At 44.8% G+C, this 22668-nt stretch overlaps 1 protein-coding gene across 1 annotated transcript in view; it reads right to left on the bottom strand.

The window, feature by feature from the left end:
- The window catches only part of LOC127931578 (uncharacterized), a 110308-nt gene that overhangs the window by 9790 nt on the left and 77850 nt on the right, over window positions 1-22668 (bottom strand). Inside the window, exon 2 of the mRNA XM_052524720.1 lies at window positions 9331-9756. Within this exon, the coding sequence (XP_052380680.1) occupies window positions 9331-9756 (426 nt within the window). The remainder of the gene's footprint in view (window positions 1-9330; window positions 9757-22668) is intronic.

Genomic DNA, 22668 nt, shown 5'->3' with positions numbered 1-22668 from the left:
CACTTCAACTATGACAGACAAAATGAGAGTTTATCTCAATACTTTGTTATATACCCTTTGGTTGGCAATGACAGAGGTCAAACGTTTTCTGTCTTATTTTTTGTTTGTTTCACAGAAGAAGAAAAACATTTGCATCTTCAAAGTGGTGGACGTGTTGTGTAAATCAAATGATACAAACACCCCGAACAATCTCTTAAAAAGATGAGAGAGGCTTGTAATTTTCATCATAGGTACACTTCAACTATGATAGACAAAATCTTTTTCTCATTTTGTCTGTCATAGTTGAAGTGTACCTATGATGAAAATTACAGGCCTCTCTCATCTTTATAAGTGGGATAACTTGCACAGTTGGTGGCTGACTAAATACTTTTTTGCCCCACTGTATATTACTAAAGATAAGAGTCTAGGGTTTATATCTAAGGTTTATTTAATCCTGTAGTAAACGGGATATTTTGTCAGGACAAGATCCTAGAATATGCATATAATTGACAGCTTAGCCTTTTACGGCTGCGGTCCCTGTACGGGGACCAAAATCAGCGGAAAATTCAGAGCGCCAACTGTAGTACTCGATAAAACTCAAACTTTCATTAAAACACACATGCAAGATACTCAATTAAGCTACACTCGTTGTGAATCTAGCCAACATGTCAGATTTGTAAAATGCTTTTCGGCGAAAGCATGAGAAGCTATTATCTGATAGCATGCACCCCCCGAAATACCTGAACGAGACCTAAACAAAAGAATTAGCGGTAGCCGGCGCTACACAAAACGCAGAAATAAAATATAAAACATTCATTACCTTTGACGAGCTTCTTTGTTGGCACTCCTATATGTCCCATAAACATCACAATTGGGTCTTTTTCCCAATTTAAATCCGTCATTGTATACCCAAAATGTCCATTTATGAAGGCCGTCTGATCCAGGAAAATTCACCTTTACAAGACGCAACGTCATTTTTTTAAAATTAAAAAAGTTGCCTATAAACTTTTACAAATCACTTAAAACTACTTTTGTAAACCAACTTTAGGTATTAATAAACGTTAATAATCAATAAAATTGATCACGGGGCAATCTGTATTCGATAGCAGCAAGTCTTGAAATCATCGTCCATTTTTACACTTTCATAACTTCCTCGGTGTACCCCAAGTCAGGAAGTTCCTATACGTCATCCCACCAAGGATAAACATGCAATGAAATGCCAGTACTGGCGACATCGTGTGGAAGCTGTAGGCATTGTAAACGGGACTCCATCTATTTTCTATCGCCATAGACAATACATAGAATGGCGGATGAATATTTTTTTTGTGTTTTTGGTGAACAGTTTTCCTTGGGATTTTTACTCCTAAACATGGTTTGTTATAGCCACAGACATGATTTAACCAGTTGTAGAGACTTCAGAGTGTTTTCTATACACACATACTTATCATATGCATGTACTATATTCCTGGCATGAGTAGCAGGACGTTGAAATGTTGCGCGATTTTTAACAAAAATGCTGTGAAAATTCGCAGCATCCCTGACAGGTTTTAAGATAGAAAACACTCTAAAGTTTCCAAAACTGTAAAAATATTGTCTGAGTATAACAGAACTGATGTTGCAGGCGAAAGCCTCAGAAAAATCCAATCCGGAAGTGCCTCATGTTTTGAAAGCGCTGCGTTCCATGCGTCCCTATTGAGCAGTGAATGGGCTATCAACCAGATTACTCTTTCTCCGTATTCCCGAAGGTGTCTACAGCATTGTGACATAGTTTTACGCATTTATGTTGAAGAATACCCGTAAGCGGCTACATTGCGCAAGTGGTCACCTGATGCTCCCAGAGAGATTCTCGCGTAAAATACAGAGGTAGCCATTAGTCCTATCGGTCCTATTGGAAAAACGAATTGTCCCGATGGATATATTATCGAATATATATTTGAAAAACACCTTGAGGATTGATTCTAAACAAAGTTTGCCATGTTTCTGTCGATATTATGGAGCTAATTTGGAATCTTTTTTTCGCCCTTTTCGTGACTGCAATTTCCGGGTGATTTCTCAGCCAAAGGTGAGGGAAAAAAGGAACATTTGCTGTCTAACTGGGAGTCTCGTGAGTGAAAACATCCGAAGCTCATCAAAGGTAAACAATTTAATTTGATTGCTTTTCTGATTTCCGTGACCAAGTTACCTGCTGCTAGCTGGACAAAATGCTATGCTAGGCTATCGATAAACTTACACAAATGCTTTTCTAGCTATAAAGCATATTTAGAAAATCTGAGATGACAGGGTGATTAACAAAAGGCTAAGCTTTGTCTCAATATATTTCATTTGTGATTTTCATGAATAGGAATATTTTCTAGGAATATTTATGTCCGTTGCGTTATGGTAATTAGTGTCAGGCGATGATTACGCTCCCGCATGCGGGGTGGGGAGTCATTAGAGGTTGCACAATTGGTGGCTGACTAAATACTTTTTTGCCCCACTGTATATTACTAAAGATAAGAGTCTATGGTTTATATCTAAGGTTTAAGTTCAAATGGGTTTAGAAAGACCTCATATCCAGGGCTCATCCCTTCTCATCGGTTGTTTATTAAATTTACTGAAATGGGCTGCCTGTTGCTTTCCCTCCTGCCTGCATGTACACTTTACTTTCCGCTTAAATAGCACTTGTGATGGAGAATGGTTTCAGGGCAGGCGAATGGCAGGGACAACTAGACGACTACTGAGCAAGTTAGAAAGCCTCTGTTCTGTCCCCTCCCCACTCTCTGTGAAGCCACTTGTCTCTCCTCACTGCAGACTGGAGCTCTCTCAGCTCTCACCCCCACAAGGTCTGTTCAAGTGCCTCTCCATGTGACACAACAGATCAACTCTCACTTCAACCCTCAGAGAATAACATTCCTCTGTAATATTTTGAAGTGTTTATGGCACAAGGTTTGCCCCAGATTCCATTCTCACTTGAAGATGGGTAAGGTAAACAATACAGCAGATCATGCTTAGCTAGAGCTCCTGGACTGGAACAGACTATAATCCTCAGGTTGTTGAACATTTTTTGGGAAGTATTTGCGGTCAATGTTGGAACACAACTTTAAAAATGAAAGATCACATTAAGTGGTTGCTTTACTGAGCGGCATAAATACATGTATTTCAGTGCTCACACATTTCCAAAGGCAGTTGAACTGACAGAGAATGGATGGAGCAAGGGCATATTGAAGTTACCAACAGAGCAGGATGGGACAATTGACATTGTTTTTGTAACGCAATGGAGATGGCAAACAAAATGTTCTGAAAAAAACCGGCATAAATTATACATAAAGGTACCAAGCCCAGATTCAAACTCAGTGTATTCATGGATGCCAAGGAAGCCAGGCTTCCCCAAAAAATGGACTAAGAAAATTCTCTCTGTGTTTCATACATTTCCTTCAATTAGCAAAAGGTTGAATGTACCATACCGGAGAAAGCATCCGAGCGAACTAAACAGCGCCCCTCTGTCTCAGTATGGGTGGCGTATCAAATGGATGCTGTCTGGTCAGAAAGAGAGAGAGATTGACATTGAATGCAAGGGAAGCCAGCATTTGGCCTCCTTTGATATATATATATATATTTTTAAATAATAGCCCATCAGCGTTGAGCCAAACTGAGTGTAAATGATCCTCGTGCACCAAAAAGTGTCCTCGCGTATCAAAAAGGGAAGCCAGTTTGGTTTGGCTTCACACAAGTCACATCACAAGCCAAACGTCATTATTGACAGAAAAATACTTGAATTATTGCATCTCAGTGTGCTGTTGTCCTCTGGTGGCTAGCGAGCTAAAATCATTCCATACCTAAATTAGCCATGGATGGAAATAGGGATTTGGACCTGTGGTTTTACTCAAAAAACACACGCACGCACGCACACACACGCGCAAACAAATGTCTTGAGGTATTGCTCACCTGAGATAGTGTGGCCTACAGCTTATCACAAGGTACTCTGTCTACCAAGAGAGTTCTCATCAATATTATTCGTAGCCGTCTATTTACCACCACAGACCAATGCTGGCACTAAGACTGCAATCAACCTACTCTACAAGGTCATAAGCAAACAAGAAAATGCTCATCCAAAAGCGACGCTCCTAGTGCTCCACACACAAAGATGCATACAAGCTCTCCCCCGCTCTCCTTTTGGCAAATCTGAACATATTATATCCTCCTGGTTCCTGCTTACCAAATCGGGGCGGCAGCGTATCCTAGTGGTTAGAGCGTTGGACTAGTAACCGGAAGGTTGCGAGTTCAAACCCCCGAACTGACAAGGTACAAATCTGTCGTTCTGCCCCTGAACAGGCAGTTAACCCACTGTTCCCAGGCCGTCATTGAAAATAAGAATATGTTCTTAACTGACTTGCCTGGTTAAATAAAGGTAAAATTAAATAAAAAAATTACAAGCAAAAACTAAAGCAGGAAGTACCAGTGACTCGCTCAATATGGAAGTGGTCAGATGAAGTGGATGCTACGCTACAGGACTATTTTCTAGCACAGACTAGAATATTTTCCAAGATTCATACAATGTCATTGAGGAGTAAACCACCTCAGTCATCGGTTTCATCAATAATTGAATCGACAACATCGTCCCCACAGTGACCGTACGAACATATCCCAACCAGAAGCAATGGATTACAGGCAACATCTGCCTCGTGCTAAAAGCTAGAGCTGCCTCATTCAAGAAGCGGTACACTAATCCGGACGCTTATAAGAAATCCTGCTATGCCCTCAGACGAACCAACAGTCTGGATGACTGTGTGATAACACTCTCGATAGCCCATGTGAGCAAGACCTTTGAACAGGTCAACATTCACAAAGCCGCGGGCCCAGACAGATTACCAAAACGTGCACTCAAAGCATGTGCGGACCAACTAGCAAAAGGGTCTTCACTGACAGATTCATCCTCTCCCTGACCGAGTCTGTAATACCTACATGTTTCAAGCAGACCACCATTGTCCGTGTGCCTAAGGAAGAGAAGGTAACCTGCCTAAATAATTACTGTACCGTAGCATTCACGTCGGTAGCCATGAAGTGCTTTGAAAGGCTGGTCATGGCTCACATCAACAGCATCCTCCAGGATACGCTAGACACACTCCAATTCACAAACCGCCCCAACAGATCCACAGATAATGCAATCTCAATCGCACTCCACACTAACCTTTCCCACCTGGACAAAAGGAATACCTATGTGAGAATGTTGTTCATTGACTACAACTCAGCGTTTAACACCATAGTACCCACGAAGCTCATCACTAAGCTAAGGACCCTGAGACCAAACACCTCCCTCTGCAACTGGATCCTGGACTTCCTGATGGGCCGCCCCAGGTGGTAAGGGTAGGAAACAACACGTCTGCCACGCTGCTCCTCAACACAGGGGCCCCTCAGGGTTGTGTACTTAGTCCCCTCCTGTACTCCCTGTTCACCCACAACTGTGTGGCCAAACATGACTCCAACACCATCATTAAGTTTGCTGACGACACAACAGTGGTAGGTCTGATCACCGACAACGATGAGGCAGCATACAGGGAGTAGGTCAGAGAACTGACAGTGTGGTGCCAGGACAACAATCTCTCCCTCAATGTGAGCAAGTCAAAAGAGCTGGTCGTGGACTACAGGAAAAGGCGGGCCGAACAGGCCCCCATTAACATCGGCGGGGCTGTAGTGGAGCGGGTCAAGAGTTTCAAGTTCCTTGGTGTCCACATCACCAATGAACTATCATGGTCCGATCACACCAAGACAGTCGTGAAGAGGGCACAACAAAACCTTTTCCCCCTCAGCAGACTGAAAGGATTTGGCAATGGTCCCCAGATCCTCAAAATGTTCTACAGCTGCACCATCGAGAGAATCCTGACCGGTTATATCTTTGCCTGGTATGGCAACTGCTAAGCATCTGGCCGTATGGAGCTATAGAGGGTAGTGCGTACGGCCCAGTACATCACTGGAGCCAAGCTTCCAGCCATCCAGGACCTATATAATAGGTGGTGTCAGAGGAAAGCCCATAAAATTATCAGAGACTCCAGTTCTCACTGCTACCGCACGTCAAGCGCCAAGTCCAGGACCAAAAGGCTCCTTAACAGCTTCAACCCGCAAGCCATAAGACTGCTTAACAATTAATCAATTAATATTTACATTGACACCCCCACCCCCTTCATTTATTTTGTACGCTGCTGCTACTATTTTGTACGCTGCTGCTGTTTTTTTATCTATGCATTGTCACTTCACCACTACCTACATGTACAAATTACCTTAAACCAACCTGTACACTGACTCGGTACCGGTTCCCCCTGTATATTGCCTCGTTATAATTTTTTATAATTTTTTACTTTAGTTTATTTGGTAATATTTTCTTAACTCTGCTTGAACTGCACTGTTGGAACTTCTGCCCCTTTCTTATATATGCCATTTAGCAGAGGCTTTTATCCAAAGCAACTTACAGTCATGTGTGCATACATTCTACGTATGGGTGGTCCCGGGAATCGAACCCACTACCCTGGCGTTACAAGCGCCATGCTCTACCAACTGAGCTACAGAAGGACCACTTAACCTGTTACTCCTACCCCCTACTTTTTCAAACATTCTGTTAAAAATCTGCTGCTCATGCCAGGAATATAGTATATGCATATGATTAGTATGTGTGGATAGAAAACACTCAGACGTTTATAAAACTGGTTAAATCACGGCTGTGACTATAACAGAACGTGCGTTTCATCGAAAAGAGCAGGAAAATCTGATCACTGAAAATGGAAATATATACAGTCTTGCGAAAGTATTCGGCCCCCTTGAACTTTACGACCTTTTGCCACATTTCAGGCTTCAAACACAAATATATAAAACTGTATTTTTGTGTGAGGAATCAACAACAAGTGGGACACAAAAATGAAGTGGAACGACATTTATTGGATATTTCAAACTTTTTTAACAAATCAAAAAAATTGGGCGTGCAAAATTATTCAGCCCCCTTAAGTTAATACTTTGTGGCGCCACCTTTTGCTGCGATTACATCTGTAAGTCACTTGGGGTATGTCTCTATCAGTTTTGCACGCCGAGAGACTGAAATTGTTTCCCATTCCTCCTTGCAAAACAGCTCGAGCTCAGTGAGGTTGGATGGAGAGCATTTGTGAACAGCAGTTTTCAGTTCTTTCCACAGATTCTCGATTGGATTCAGGTCTGGACTTTGACTTGGCCATTCTAACACCTGGATATGTTTATTTTTGAACCATTCCATTGTAGATTTTGATTTATGTTTTGGATCATTGTCTTGTTGGAAGACAAATCTCCGTCCCAGTCTCAGGTCTTTTGCAGACTCCATCAGGTTTTCTTCCAGAATGGTCCTGTATTTGGCTCCATCCATCTTCCCTGTCCCTGCTGAAGAAAAGCAGGCCCAAACCATGATGCTGCCACCACCATGTTTGACAGTGGGGATGGTGTGTTCAGGGTGATGAGCTGTGTTACTTTTACGCCAAACATAACGTTTTGCATTGTTGCCAAAAAGTTCAATTTTGGTTTCTTCTGACCAGAGCACCGTCTTCCACATCTTTGGTGTGTCTCCCAGGTGGCTTGTGGCAAACTTTAAACAACACTTTTTATGGATATCTTTAAGAAATGGCTTTCTTCTTGCCATTCTTCCATAAAGGCCAGATTTGTGCAATATACAACTGATTGTTGTCCTATGGACAGACTCTCCCACCTCAGATGGAGATCTCTGCAGTTCATCTAGAGTGATCATGGGCCTCTTGGCTGCATCTCTGATCAGTCTTCTCCTTGTATGAGCTGAAAGTTTAGAGGGACGGCCAGGTCTTGGTAGATGTGCAGTGGTCTGATACTCCTTCCATTTCAATATTATCGCTTGCACAGTGCTCCTTGGGATGTTTAAAGCTTGGGAAATCGTTTTGTATACAAATCCGGCTTTAAACTTCTTCACAACAGTATCTCGGACCTGCCTGGTGTGTTCCTTGTTCTTCATGATGCTCTCTGCGCTTTTAACGGACCTCTGAGACTATCACAGTGCAGGTGCATTTATACGGAGACTTGATTACACACAGGTGGATTGTATTTATCATCATTAGTCATTTAGGTCAACATTGGATCATTCAGAGATCCTCGCTGAACTTCTGGAGAGAGTTTGCTGCACTGAAAGTAAAAGGGCTGAATAATTTTGCACGCCCAATTTTTCAGTTTTTGATTTGTTAAAGAAGTTTGAAATATCCAATAAATGTCGTTCCACTTCATGATTGTGTCCCACTTGTTGTTGATTCTTCACAAAAAAATACAGTTTTATATCTTTATGTTTGAAGCCTGAAATGTGGTAAAAGGTCGCAAAGTTCAAGGGGGCCGAAGCCATTTGTTCAAGCCTCCGACCGGATATTTTGGTTGAGATTTACCCGGACATTATTTCCAGACGGACAGCTAAAGAATATACTTCGCCTCGTGATCAATTTGATCGCTTATTAACGTTTACTAATACCTAAAGTTGCATTACAAAAGTATTTCGAAGTGTTTTGTGAAAGTTTATCGTCGACTTTTTTAATTAAAAAAAATGACGTTACGTTATAAGACGCTATTTTTTTCGTTTATCACAGTCTTCATAGATCGATATCTAGGCTATATATGGACCGATTTAATCGAAAAAAAGACCCCCTCCTGGGACATCTAGGAGGCCAACAAAGAAGATGGTCAAAGGTAATGAATGTTTTATATTTTATTTGTGCGGTTTGTGTAGCGACGACTATGCTAATTATTTTGTTTACGTCCCCTTTTGGGGTGTTACATGCTATCAGATAATAGCTTCTCATGCTTTCGCCGAAAAGCATTTTAAAAATCTGACTTGTTGCCTGGATTCACAACGAGTGTAGCTTTAATTCAATACCCTGCATGTGTATTTTAATGAACGTTTGAGTTTTAACTAGTACTATTAGCATTTAGCGTAGCACATTTGCATTTCCAGATGTCTAGATGGGACGCCTGCGTGTCAGGTAGGAGCAAGAGGTTAAAATGCCTGCCCAAATATAACTGCCTGTAGCTCAGGACCTGAAGCAAGGATTTGCATATTCTTGATACCATTTGAAAGGAAACGCTTTGAAGTTTACATTTAAGTCATTTAGCAGACGCTCTTATCCAGAGCGACTTACAAATTGGTGCATTCACCTTATGACATCCAGTGGAACAGTCACTTTACAATAGTGCATCTAAATCTTAAAAGGGGGGTGAGAAGGATTACTTATCCTATCCTAGGTATTCCTTAAAGAGGTGGGGTTTCAGGTGTCTCCGGAAGGTGGTGATTGACTCCGCTGTCCTGGCGTCGTGAGGGAGTTTGTTCCACCATTGGGGGCCAGAGCAGCGAACAGTTTTGACTGGGCTGAGCGGGAACTGTACTTCCTCAGTGGTAGGGAGGCGAGCAGGCCAGAGGTGGATGAACGCAGTGCCCTTGTTTGGGTGTAGGGCCTGATCAGAGCCTGGAGGTACTGAGGTGCCGTTCCCCTCACAGCTCCGTAGGCAAGCACCATGGTCTTGTAGCGGATGCGAGCTTCAACTGGAAGCCAGTGGAGAGAGCGGAGGAGCGGGGTGACGTGAGAGAACTTGGGAAGGTTGAACACCAGACGGGCTGCGGCGTTCTGGATGAGTTGTAGGGGTTTAATGGCACAGGCAGGGAGCCCAGCCAACAGCGAGTTGCAGTAATCCAGACGGGAGATGACAAGTGCCTGGATTAGGACCTGCGTCGCTTCCTGTGTGAGGCAGGGTCGTACTCTGCGGATGTTGTAGAGCATGAACCTACAGGAACGGGCCACCGCCTTGATGTTAGTTGAGAACGACATGGTGTTGTCCAGGATCACGCCAAGGTTCTTAGCGCTCTGGGAGGAGGACACAATGGAGTTGTCAACCGTGATGGCGAGATCATGGAACGGGCAGTCCTTCCTCGGGAGGAAGAGCAGCTCCGTCTTGCCGAGGTTCAGCTTGAGGTGGTGATCCGTCATCCACACTGATATGTCTGCCAGACATGCAGAGATGCGATTCGCCACCTGGTCATCAGAAGGGGAAAGGAGAAGATTAATTGTGTGTCGTCAGCATAGCAATGATAGGAGAGACCATGTGAGGTTATGACAGAGCCAAGTGACTTGGTGTATAGCGAGAATAGGAGAGGGCCTAGAACAGAGCCCTGGGGACACCAGTGGTGAGAGCGCGTGGTGAGGAGACAGATTCTCGCCACGCCACCTGGTAGGAGCGACCTGTCAGGTAGGACGCAATCCAAGCGTGGGCCGCGCCGGAGATGCCCAACTCGGAGAGGGTGGAGAGGAGGATCTGATGGTTCACAGTATCGAAGGCAGCCGATAGGTCTAGAAGGATGAGAGCAGAGGAGAGAAAGTTAGCTTTAGCGGTGCGGAGCGCCTCCGTGATACAGAGAAGAGCAGTCTCAGTTGACTAGTCTTGAAACCTGACTGATTTGGATCAAGAAGGTCATTCTGAGCAAGATAGCGGGAGATCTGGCCAAGGACGGCACGTTCAAGAGTTTTGGAGAGAAAAGAAAGAAGGGATACTGGTCTGTAGTTGTTGACATCGGAGGGATCGAGTGTAGGTTTTTTCAGAAGGGGTGCAACTCTCGCTCTCTTGAAGACGGAAGGGACGTAGCCAGCGGTCAGGGATGAGTTGATGAGCGAGGTGAGGTAAGGGAGAAGGTCTCCGGAAATGGTCTGGAGAAGAGAGGAGGGGATAGGGTCAAGCGGGCAGGTTGTTGGGCGGCCGGCCGTCACAAGACGCGAGATTTCATCTGGAGAGAGAGGGGAGAAAGAGGTCAGAGCACAGGGTAGGGCAGTGTGAGCAGAACCAGCGGTGTCGTTTGACTTAGCAAACGAGGATCGGATGTCGTCGACCTTCTTTTCAAAATGGTTGACAAAGTCATCTGCAGAGAGGGAGGAGGGGGAGGGGGAGGAGGATTCAGGAGGGAGGAGAAGGTGGCAAAGAGCTTCCTAGGGTTAGAGGCAGAAGCTTGGAATTTAGAGTGGTAGAAAGTGGCTTTAGCAGCAGAGACAGAAGAGGAAAATGTAGAGAGGAGGGAGCGAAAGGATGCCAGGTCCGCAGGGAGAGAGAGCGAAGGTTGGGACGGCGCGATACCATCCGAGTAGGGGCAGTGTGGGAAGTGTTGGATGAGAGCGAGAGGGAAAAGGATACAAGGTAGTGGTCGGAGACTTGGAGGAGTTGCAATGAGGTTAGTGGAAGAACAGCATCTAGTAAAGATGAGGTTGAGCGTATTGCCTGCCTTGTGAGTAGGGGGGAAGGTGAGAGGGTGAGATCAAAAGAGGAGAGGAGTGGAAAGAAGGAGGCAGAGAGGAATGAGTCAAAGGTAGATGTGGGGAGGTTAAAGTCGCCCAGAACTGTGAGAGGTGAGCCGTCCTCAGGAAAGGAGCTTATCAAGGCATCAAGCTCATTGATGAACTCTCCGAGGGAACCTGGAGGGCGATAAATGATAAGGATGTTAAGCTTGAAAGGGCTGGTAACTGTGACAGCATGGAATTCAAAGGAGGCGATAGACAGATGGGTAAGGGAGAAAGAGAGAATGACCACTTGGGAGAGATGAGGATCCCGGTGCCACCACCCCGCTGACCAGAAGCTCTCGGGGTGTGCGAGAACACGTGGGCGGACGAAGAGAGAGCAGTAGGACTGGCAGTGTTATCTGTGGTGATCCATGTTTCCGTCAGTGCCAAGAAGTCGAGGGACTGGAGGGAGGCATAGGCTGAGATGAACTCTGCCTTGTTGGCCGCAGATCGGCAGTTCCAGAGGCTACCGGAGACCTGGAACTCCACGTGGGTCGTGCGCGCTGGGACCACCAGATTAGGTGGCCGCGGCCACGCGGTGTGGAGCGTTTGTATGGTCTGTGCAGAGAGGAGAGAACAGGGATAGACAGACACATAGATGACAGGCTACAGAAGAGGCTACGCTAATGCAAAGGAGATTGGAATGACAAGTGAACTACACGTCTCGAATGTTCAGAAAGTTAAGCTTACGTAGCAAGAATCTTATTGACTAAAATGATTAAAATGATACAGTACTGCTGAAGTAGGCTAGCTGGCAGTGGCTGCGTTGTTGACTTTGTAGGCTAGCTGGCAGTGGCTGCGTTGTTGACACTACACTAATCAAGTCGTTCCGTTGAGTGTAATAGTTTCTACAGTGCTGCTATTCGGGGCTAGCTGGCTAGCTAGCAGTGTTGATTGCGTTATGTTGCGTTAAAAGAACGACAATAGCTGGCTAGCTAACCTAGAAAATCGCTCTAGACTACACAATTATCTTTGATACAAAGACGGCTATGTAGCTAGCTATGTAGCTAGCTACGATCAAACAAATCAAACCGTTGTACTGTTTTATTTTATTTTATTTCACCTTTATTTAACCAGGTAGGCTAGTTGAGAACAAGTTCTCATTTGCAACTGCGACCTGGCCAAGATAAAGCATAGCAGTGTGAACAGACAACACAGAGTTACACATGGAGTAAACAATTAGCAAGTCAATAACACAGTAGAAAAAAATGGGCAGTCTATATACAATGTGTGCAAAAGGCATGAGGAGGTAGGCGAATAATACAATTTTGCAGATTAACACTGGAGTGATAAATGATCAGATGGGCATGTACAGGTAGAGATATTGGTGTGCAAAAGAGCAGAAAAGTAAATAAATAAAAACAGTATAAAAACAGTATGGGAATGAGGTAGGTGAAAAAGGGTGAGCTATTTACCTATAGACTATGTACAGCTGCAGCGATCGGTTAGCTGCTCGGATAGCTGATGTTTGAAGTTGGAGAGGGAGATAAAAGTCTCCAACTTCAGCGATTTTTGCAATTCGTTCCAGTCACAGGCAGCAGAGTACTGGAACGAAAGGCGGCCAAATGAGGTGTTGGCTTTAGGGATGATCAGTGAGATACACCTGCTGGAGCGCGTGCTACGGATGGGAGTTGCCATCGTGACCAGTGAACTGAGATAAGGCGGAGCTTTACCTAGCATGGACTTGTAGATGACCTGGAGCCAGTGGGTCTGGCGACGAATATGTAGTGAGGGCCAGCCGACTAGAGCATACAAGTCGCAGTGGTGGGTGGTATAAGGTGCTTTAGTGACAAAACGGATGGCACTGTGATAGACTGCATCCAGTTTGCTGAGTAGAGTGTTGGAAGCCATTTTGTAGATGACATCGCCGAAGTCGAGGATCGGTAGGATAGTCAGTTTTACTAGGTAAGCTTGGCAGCGTGAGTGAAGGAGGCTTTGTTGCGGAATAGAAAGCCGACTCTGGATTTGATTTTTGATTGGAGATGTTTGATGTGAGTCTGGAAGGAGAGTTTGCAGTCTAGCCAGACACCTAGGTACTTATAGATGTCCACATATTCAAGGTTGGAACCATCCAGGGTGGTGATGCTAGTCGGGCATGCGGGTGCAGGCAGCGATCGGTTGAAAAGCATGCATTTGGTTTTACTCGCGTTTAAGAGCAGTTGGAGGCCACGGAAGGAGTGCTGTATGGCATTGAAGCTCGTTTGGAGGTTGGATAGCACAGTGTCCAATGACGGGCCGAAAGTATATAGAATGGTGTCGTCTGCGTAGAGGTGGATCAGGGAATCGCCCGCAGCAAGAGCAACATCATTGATATATACAGAGAAAAGAGTCGGCCCGAGAATTGAACCCTGTGGCACCCCCATAGAGACTGCCAGAGGACCGGACAGCATGCCCTCTGATTTGACACACTGAACTCTGTCTGCAAAGTAATTGGTGAACCAGGCAAGGCAGTCATCCGAAAAACCGAGGCTGTTGAGTCTGCCGATAAGAATTTGGTGATTGACAGAGTCGAAAGCCTTGGCGAGGTCGATGAAGACGGCTGCACAGTACTGTCTTTTATCGATGGCGGTTATGATATCATTTAGTACCTTGAGTGTGGCTGAGGTGCACCCGTGACCGGCTCGGAAACCAGATTGCACTGTAATGAAATTAAATGAAAATGTGATACTACCTGTGGAGCGAAGCGGAATGCGACCGGTTGTTAAGTTCTATTCAGAAGACGTTGGCTAGCTGTTGGCTAGCTAGCAGTGTCTCCTACGTTAAGGACGACAAATAGCTGGCTAGCTAACCTCGGTAAATTAAGATAATCACTCTAAGACTACACAATTATCTTGGATACGAAGACAGCAAAGACAGCTATGTAGCTAGCTAACACTACACTAATCAAGTCGTTCAGTTGAGTGTAATAGTTTCTACAGTGCTGCTAATCGGTCGACGTTTGCTAGCTGGCTAGCTGCTGGGCAGAGCAGTGAAGGCTACGTTAGGACGACGAAATACGATAATTACGCAATTATCTTAGATACAAAGACGGCTATGTAGCTAGCTAAGAAGAAATTGCTAAGATTAGACAAATCAAACCGTTGTACTATAATGAAATGTAATGAAAAAGTTATACTACCTGCGGAGCGAAATGCGGATGCGACCGCTCGCTCCAACCCGGAAGTAAGTACCGAGGAGTGTGAAGGTGAACGGAAAGGCTCTGGAGCAATGAACCGCCCTTGCTGTCTCTGCCTGGCCGGTTCCCCTCTTTCCACTGGGATTCTCTGCCTCTAAACCTATTACAGGGGCTGAGTCACTGGCTTACTGGGGCTCTTTCATGCCATCCCTAGGAGGGGTGCGTCACTTGAGTGTGTTGAGTCACTGATGTGTTCTTCCTGTTTGGGTTGGCGCCCCCCCTTGGGTTGTGCCGTGGCGTAGATCTGTGTGGCTATACTCGGCCTTGTCTCAGGATGGTAAGTTGGTGGTTGAAGATATCCCTCTAGTGGTGTGGGGGCTGTGCTTTGGCAAAATGGGTGGGGTTATATCCTTCCTGTTTGGCCCTGTCCGGGGGTGTCATCGGATGGGGCCACAGTGTCTCCTGACCCCTCCTGTCTCAGCCTCCAGTATTTATGCTGCAGTAGTTTGTGTCGGGGGGCTAGGGTCAGTTTGTTATATCTGGAGTACTTCTCCTGTCCTATCCAGTGTCCTGTGTGAATTTAAGTATGCTCTCTCTAATTCTCTATTTCTCTCTTTCTTTCTCTCTCTCGGAGGACCTGTCTATATAAATACATTTGATTTGAATTTCATATTCAAACATTTAAATTTAACAACAATTCCATGTGAATCCGATAACTCTGATTTAGAATTTCCACTGTAGAGTTTGTCATCTTATCATTGATGAGAATGTCTCAGATGACAACCAAACTGACATCATATTCATTAAGTACCACCGCATATGTTCAATCGGTCGGATTACCAGAATATAGTTCATTTCCCCCCACCTTCTGATGTTCCCAGAATCTCTATGTTAACCAAGGGTTTTGCAAATGTAACATCAGTAGGGTAGAGAGAGGAAAAAGGGGGGAAGAGGTATTTATGACTGTCATAAACCTACCCCCAGGCCAACGTCATGACACAGTTCATGCTTGTAACAGGGTTTACAATTAAATCATGAACATGCATCTAATCGTCCTATGTCCTATACTGAGTTTGAAAAACAAATGCATACTTTTGTGATACAACCCAAAGAAATGCATGTAAATTGGAATCACTCTGTGTCTGTGTGTCTGATACTGCGTGACTCATTTGGCAGTGGGTGCTTTTGATGAATAGTGGTACATAACAATGGCTCAGGTCTGCTGTACAAGTGCAGTAAAATCACACATTCACCTATAAGCCTATTAAAAGCAGCAGGGCACTTAGGAAATAGTGTCTACGGCTTAATAAAGCCTGTTGCTAAGCTACATCTTTCTAGTCTCATTTGATGTCTTTCCCAGACTCCCTAATCAATTTAATGGCTCTCTTTCATGTATTTACTTGTTTGCTTTTCCCCTGCTTTTTAAATTGAAAACAAGGGTCCTCATTTTGCACATGGAGAGATGTATTTATCACTTGAAACTCCAGCCATGATGACTTGGTAGCACTTAAAGTAGTTGAATTTACTGTACTAAGAAATGCTATTAGCCCCACTTTAATCGTATATTTCCACATGCTGCCAAGATGATCACCCTCCCAGGGAAATAACTGCAGTTCATGTACTCCTAACATGTATTCCTAATTTACTTGAATGTTTATTAAAGCAAAGTTATGCATACTGACTACATTCAAACCCCGATTTAAAATGTGATACAATCAGTCATTGATACAAAGCTTTCCATTGGAATCCCCTTATATATTCAGTATGTATCAGTGAAATAAGTAAGAAGACTGTCCCTCAAGCCTGTAGTCACCAGCTGTTGAGACACTTGGAGGAGAAAAATAATTTCCAGCTGATTTCAAGCATTTGCCTATGGCCAGCAGTCAAAGCAAAAGCACACACACACACACACACACACACGAGAGCAAACACATGGCGTTGGATGTGACGTCTCCATATTAGTTAGACAAGACACACGTTTTGCACACATACAGACACAAATACAGACACGTACAGGCACACACTTTGGGCCCCATCCATTGCCGTTGGCTGGAAATGTGCAGGATGTAATAGAATTGGCAGCCCTCCATGTCCCTTAGAGAATATGTCAACAATCAGTCTGCATCGTTGTAATAACTGTTATTTCCAACTCCGAGGCAGAGGCTGATGCAATCCTGGATGCCCTTTCATTGGAGACCCGCGTTGTCAAATTGGAGAGGTGTTCAAGTAAACACGTACTGGGGGACACTGTCATCATTGTCAAAGCTCGAAGTCTCAGGTGACTGTTGACGTAAAAGGGATGTGAAAAGAAGGGGATATGGGCTGGATGGAAAGAGGGAGTGAATTAGATATAAAATACAACATGATGCCAAAGACTTCTATGTAACCCTCAGGCTTGTATAACAATTGGATCAGTAAATCAGATGGAAATGTGTATCGTAGAAGAATACCGTTGGTCATGTCTGTTATAGTTACTCTATGACTGTCGCATATAACTGAAGTTGTTTGTCTGTATTTTGCATCCTCAGTCACATGAGCAAGCTCACATTTCCATATTTGGCTGTGATGATACAGCAACAGATATCTCTACAAGTGGGGAGTGAGCTCACCTAATTTAGTTGGATCATAAATCGGCAACAGCAAACCAGAACCTCCACAGCCCCAAAGCTTAGTACTGCAAAAAATATTAAAGGGATAGTTTGACATAATTACATTTTTTAAAAACAAATGTAAGTTAATGTCTCCGTTGAACATGTTTTTTACATTTCATGTTTTGTTGCTCAATTACTTGTTATGAAATTATTTTGAGATCATATGTAATTTTGCTGAACTGTCCCTTTAGTGGTGTTTTTTAACACGTAAGGTGTTCTGTGTTTTGAGTCAGTCTTTTGAGACCATAAGGAGACTAGAATTTGAGCAGAGCCAGGGTCTAAGGCTATGATGTAGAGCTGGGTCATGTTCCACAGTTTATGCTTTAACCACACAATGGTGTGACGTAAACAACCTTACCCTTTACCGTGTTTGACCATTATTTTAAACTATACACACATTTGCATAAGACTAATGAAAAGCTGTTGGTAAAGCATGATGGTGAAACCCATAGATAGTAGTAGAAGCTTATGTATAATTTGCTTTGCATTGCCACCCTGCTTAACATCCTCTCTGATTCAGAGGGGCTGGGTTAAAATGGGAGACACAATTCGGTTGAATGCATTCAGTTGCACAACTGACTAGATATTCCCTTTCCCCTTTCCCTTTATTCTTTGAATATATTGAATCTTAGTTCTCTTTCATCCTTGAAAAGATGTGTGACATAAGCCTAGTGTTTATAGAAATCATACATTAATGTATTCTAATACAATGACCTATGCCATAAGTTTGCATTCAGTGTTTTTATAGCTGTAGACCCTCAAAAGTAAATGAAAATACAGTACATGTCCTTATTATGATGCAAAATAAATGACAGGACTGCCTCTCTCTTTCTCACCACTGTCACATAGCCTTCATGTATTGTACAACAAGCGCATCACACACTCAACGCTACACGGGTAACAAATGGTGATCAGCACATAAGACAGCAAACCCCTGGTTACCTTAGGCCTAATCATCATGCACCAGCCAAAGTCACAGCAGGCTTTCATTGGTTGCTCAACCACTCTCTAGTGGTGCATGGTGCACTTTTGGCTGGAATCGCTGCTCTTGCCGCTCAGACGCTCTCTGAAGTCTTTCTGTTCACCAGAGGAGGCTGTTGAATGCACATGTCCATGCGAGAATCACTGTGATTGCAGCAGTGCATCGCCCAATGAAAAAAAAAATACATAGGTGTTAGGAATATTGTGAATAATGACTAAAGAATATCTACATTTTAAATAGAACTATAACTAATGAAACTTATACTGTTTTATCTGATTAAACAATATTAATTCATAAGTAAGGGATTGTGGAGCATGAAACAGGGGGTAATTAAATAAAATAAATACCATTCCAGCCAGGTTGGAGAGGACTGGAATTGTGGGTTTTTAAGTAAGCAAAAAATGTCGTTGACCTATGGTTGAACCGACTCAACTTAGCTTTTTAGATAAGGCAGAGTGTTTTCCATTATCTGGAACTGTCTTCTAAATTGTGATGGAGGAAGGTGAAGATTCCAGAAGTTAATCTAGATAAGTGTGTGTCTGGAGTGAGCGAGCTAGTGGGTTGGAATAAACTATTGAACCCGTCCTGGTCGATAGGAGGAAGGACGTTTTATAACCAATGACGTCATATTTTGTATATCAAATCAACTCATCAAATGTTATTTGTCACATACACATGGTTAGCAGATGTTAATGCGAGTGTAGCGAAATGCTTGTGCTTCTAGTTCCGACAATGCTGTAATAACCAACAAGTAATCTAACTAACAATTCCAAAACTACTGTCTTATACACAGTGTAAGGGGATAAAGAATATGTACATAAAGATATATGAATGAGTGATGGTACAGAGCAGCATAGGCAAGATACAGTATGTATGTAAACAAAGTGGCATAGTTAAAGTGGCTAGTGATACATGTATTACATAAGGATGCAGTCGATGATATAGAGTACAGTATATACGTATACATATGAGATTAATAATGTAGGGTATGTAAACATTATATTAGGTAGCATTGTTTAAAGTGGCTAATGATATATTTTACATTTCCCATCAATTCCCATTATTAAAGTGGCTGGAGTTGAGTCAGTGTGTTGGCAGCAGCCACTCAATGTTAGTGGTGGCTGTTTAACAGTCTGATGGCCTTGAGATAGAAGCTGTTTTTCAGTCTCTCGGTCCCAGCTTTGATGCACCTGTACTGACCTCGCCTTCTGGATGATAGCAGGGGGAACAGGCAGTGGCTCGGGTGGTTGTTGTCCTTGATGATCTTTATGGCCTTCCTGTAACATCGGGTGGTGTAGGTGTCCTGGAGGGCAGGAAGTTTGCCCCCGGTGATGCATTGTGCAGACCTCCCTACCCTCTGGAGAGATTACGGTTGTGGGCGGAGCAGTTGCCGTACCAGGCGGTGATACAGCCCGCCATCTGTAGAAGTTTGAGTGCTTTTGGTGACAAGCTGAATTTCTTCAGCCTCCTGGGGTTGAAGAGGCGCTGCTGCGCCTTCTTCACAATGCTGTCTGTGAGTGGACCAATTCAGTTTGTCTGTGATGTGTATGCCGAGGAACTTAAAACTTACTACCCTCTCCACTACTGTTCCATCGATGTGGATAGGGGGGTGTTCCCTCTGCTGTTTCCTGAAGTCCACAATCATCTCCTTAGTTTTGTTGACGTTGAGTGTGAGGTTATTTTCCTGACAACACACTCCGAGGGCCCTCACCTCCTCCCTGTAGGCCGTCTCGTCGTTGTTGGTAATCAAGCCTACCACTGTGTCGTCCGTAAACTTGATGATTGAGTTGGAGGCATGCGTGGCCACGCAGTCGTGGGTGAACAGGGAGTACAGGAGAGGGCTCAGAATGCACCCTTGTGGGGCCCCAGTGTTGAGGATCAGCGGGGTGGAGATGTTGTTGCCTACCCTCACCACCTGGGGGCGGCCCGTCAGGAAGTCCAGTACCCAGTTGCACAGGGCGGGGTCGAGACCCAGGGTCTCGAGCTTGATGAGCTTGGGGGGTACTATGGTGTTGAATGCCGAGCTGTAGTCGATGAACAGCATTCTCACATAGGTATTCCTCTTGTCCAGATGGGTTAGGGCAGTGTGGTTGAGATTGCATCGTCTGTGGACCTATTTGGGCGGTAAGCAAATTGGAGTGGGTCTAGGGTGTCAGCTAGGGTGGAGGTGATATGGTCCTTGACTAGTCTCAAAGCACTTCATGATGACGTAAGTGAGTGCTACGGGGCGGTAGTCGTTTAGCTCAGTTACCTTAGCTTTCTTGGGAACAGGAACAATGGTGGCCCTCTTGAAGCATGTGGGAACAGCAGACTGGTATAGGGACTCTACTCTATATAGTTTCACAGACGTAAGAAGGTCGACGACATCCGATCCTCGTTTGCTAAGTCAAACGACACCGCTGGTTCTGCTCACACTGCCCTACCCTGTGCTCTGACCTCTTTCTCCCCTCTCTCTCCAGATGAAATCTCGCGTCTTGTGACGGCCGGCCGCCCAACAACCTGCCCGCTTGACCCTATCCCCTCCTCTCTTCTCCAGACCATTTCCGGAGACCTTCTCCCTTACCTCACCTCGCTCATCAACTCATCCCTGACCGCTGGCTACGTCCCTTCCGTCTTCAAGAGAGCGAGAGTTGCACCCCTTCTGAAAAAACCTACACTCGATCCCTCCGATGTCAACAACTACAGACCAGTATCCCTTCTTTCTTTTCTCTCCAAAACTCTTGAACGTGCCGTCCTTGGCCAGCTCTCCCGCTATCTCTCTCAGAATGACCTTATTGATCCAAATCAGTCAGGTTTCAAGACTAGTCATTCAACTGAGACTGCTCTTCTCTGTATCACGGAGGCGCTCCGCACTGCTAAAGCTTACTCTCTCTCCTCTGCTCTCATCCTTCTAGACCTATCGGCTGCCTTCGATACTGTGAACCATCAGATCCTCCTCTCCACCCTCTCCGAGTTGGGCATCTCCGGCGCGGCCCACGCTTGGATTGCGTCCTACCTGACAGGTCGCTCCTACCAGGTGGCGTGGCGAGAATCTGTCTCCTCACCACGCGCTCTCACCACTGGTGTCCCCAGGGCTCTGTTCTAGGCCCTCTCCTATTCTCGCTATACACCAAGTCACTTGGCTCTTGTCATAACCTCACATGGTCTCTCCTATCATTGCTATGCAGACGACACACAATTAATCTTCTCCTTTCCCCCTTCTGATGACCAGGTGGCGAATCGCATCTCTGCATGTCTGGCAGACATATCAGTGTGGATGACGGATCATCACCTCAAGCTGAACCTCGGCAAGACGGAGCTGCTCTTCCTCCCGGGGAAGGACTGCCCGTTCCATGATCTCGCCATCACGGTTGACAACTCCATTGTGTCCTCCTCCCAGAGCGCTAAGAACCTTGGCGTGATCCTGGACAACACCCTGTCGTTCTCAACTAACATCAAGGCGGTGGCCCGTTCCTGTAGGTTCATGCTCTACAACATCCGCAGAGTACGACCCTGCCTCACACAGGAAGCGGCACAGGTCCTAATCCAGGCACTTGTCATCTCCCGTCTGGATTACTGCAACTCGCTGTTGGCTGGGCTCCCTGCCTGTGCCATTAAACCCCTACAACTCATCCAGAACGCCGCAGCCCGTCTGGTGTTCAACCTTCCCAAGTTCTCTCACGTCACCCCGCTCCTCCGCTCTCTCCACTGGCTTCCAGTTGAAGCTCGCATCCGCTACAAGACCATGGTGCTTGCCTACGGAGCTGTGAGGGGAACGGCACCTCAGTACCTCCAGGCTCTGATCAGGCCCTACACCCAAACAAGGGCACTGCGTTCATCCACCTCTGGCCTGCTCGCCTCCCTACCACTGAGGAAGTACAGTTCCCGCTCAGCCCAGTCAAAACTGTTCGCTGCTCTGGCCCCCCAATGGTGAAACAAACTCCCTCACGACACCAGGACAGCGGAGTCAATCACCACCTTCCGGAGACACCTGTAACCCCACCTCTTTAAGGAATACCTAGGATAGGATAAAGTAATCCTTCTCACCCCCCTTAAAAGATTTAGATGCACTATTGTAAAGTGACTGTTCCACTGGATGTCATAAGGTGAATGCACCAATTTGTAAGTCGCTCTGGATAAGAGCGTCTGCTAAATGACTTAAATGTAAATGTAATGTAAATGTAATGTATTGATGCTCGAGTGCCAAATCAACACAAATTTGTATCTATTTGTCTTTGTTACTTCTTTTTGAGTCAAATTTTTGTATATATTTATGCATTTATATAGTGTTAAATGTTATGCTTATCTATTTGTGTTGTTCAAAATGTCTGAATAAAAATGACAGTTAGTGTAGAATGGGGTGTTGGGGGGGTGCCCAGGGAGCCATACAAGCTAGAACTGCCACTGTTCCTAGGGACACTACGTGACCGCCGAGTCTAAGGGGAGGACTAGAAAATTCTATCCCCTTTGGTGCTGCCATAGAGTTATCTGTTGTTCGTGGTTACATGGCAGCGCGCTCCGAGAATAAATACTATTATCTATTTTTTATAAGATTGGTCTGTGTCTATTTTATGCAAATAAGAATCTTACAAATTCTCATTAAATAGACTAAGTGAATTCAATTCATGAAAACATATTGGAATTATG

Source organism: Oncorhynchus keta, chromosome 8 (assembly GCF_023373465.1).
Source record: "Oncorhynchus keta strain PuntledgeMale-10-30-2019 chromosome 8, Oket_V2, whole genome shotgun sequence".
Lineage (NCBI taxonomy): Eukaryota > Metazoa > Chordata > Actinopteri > Salmoniformes > Salmonidae > Oncorhynchus > Oncorhynchus keta.
Note: the sequence above shows the minus strand (reverse complement) of the source record. Positions and strands in the feature narration are given on the sequence as shown.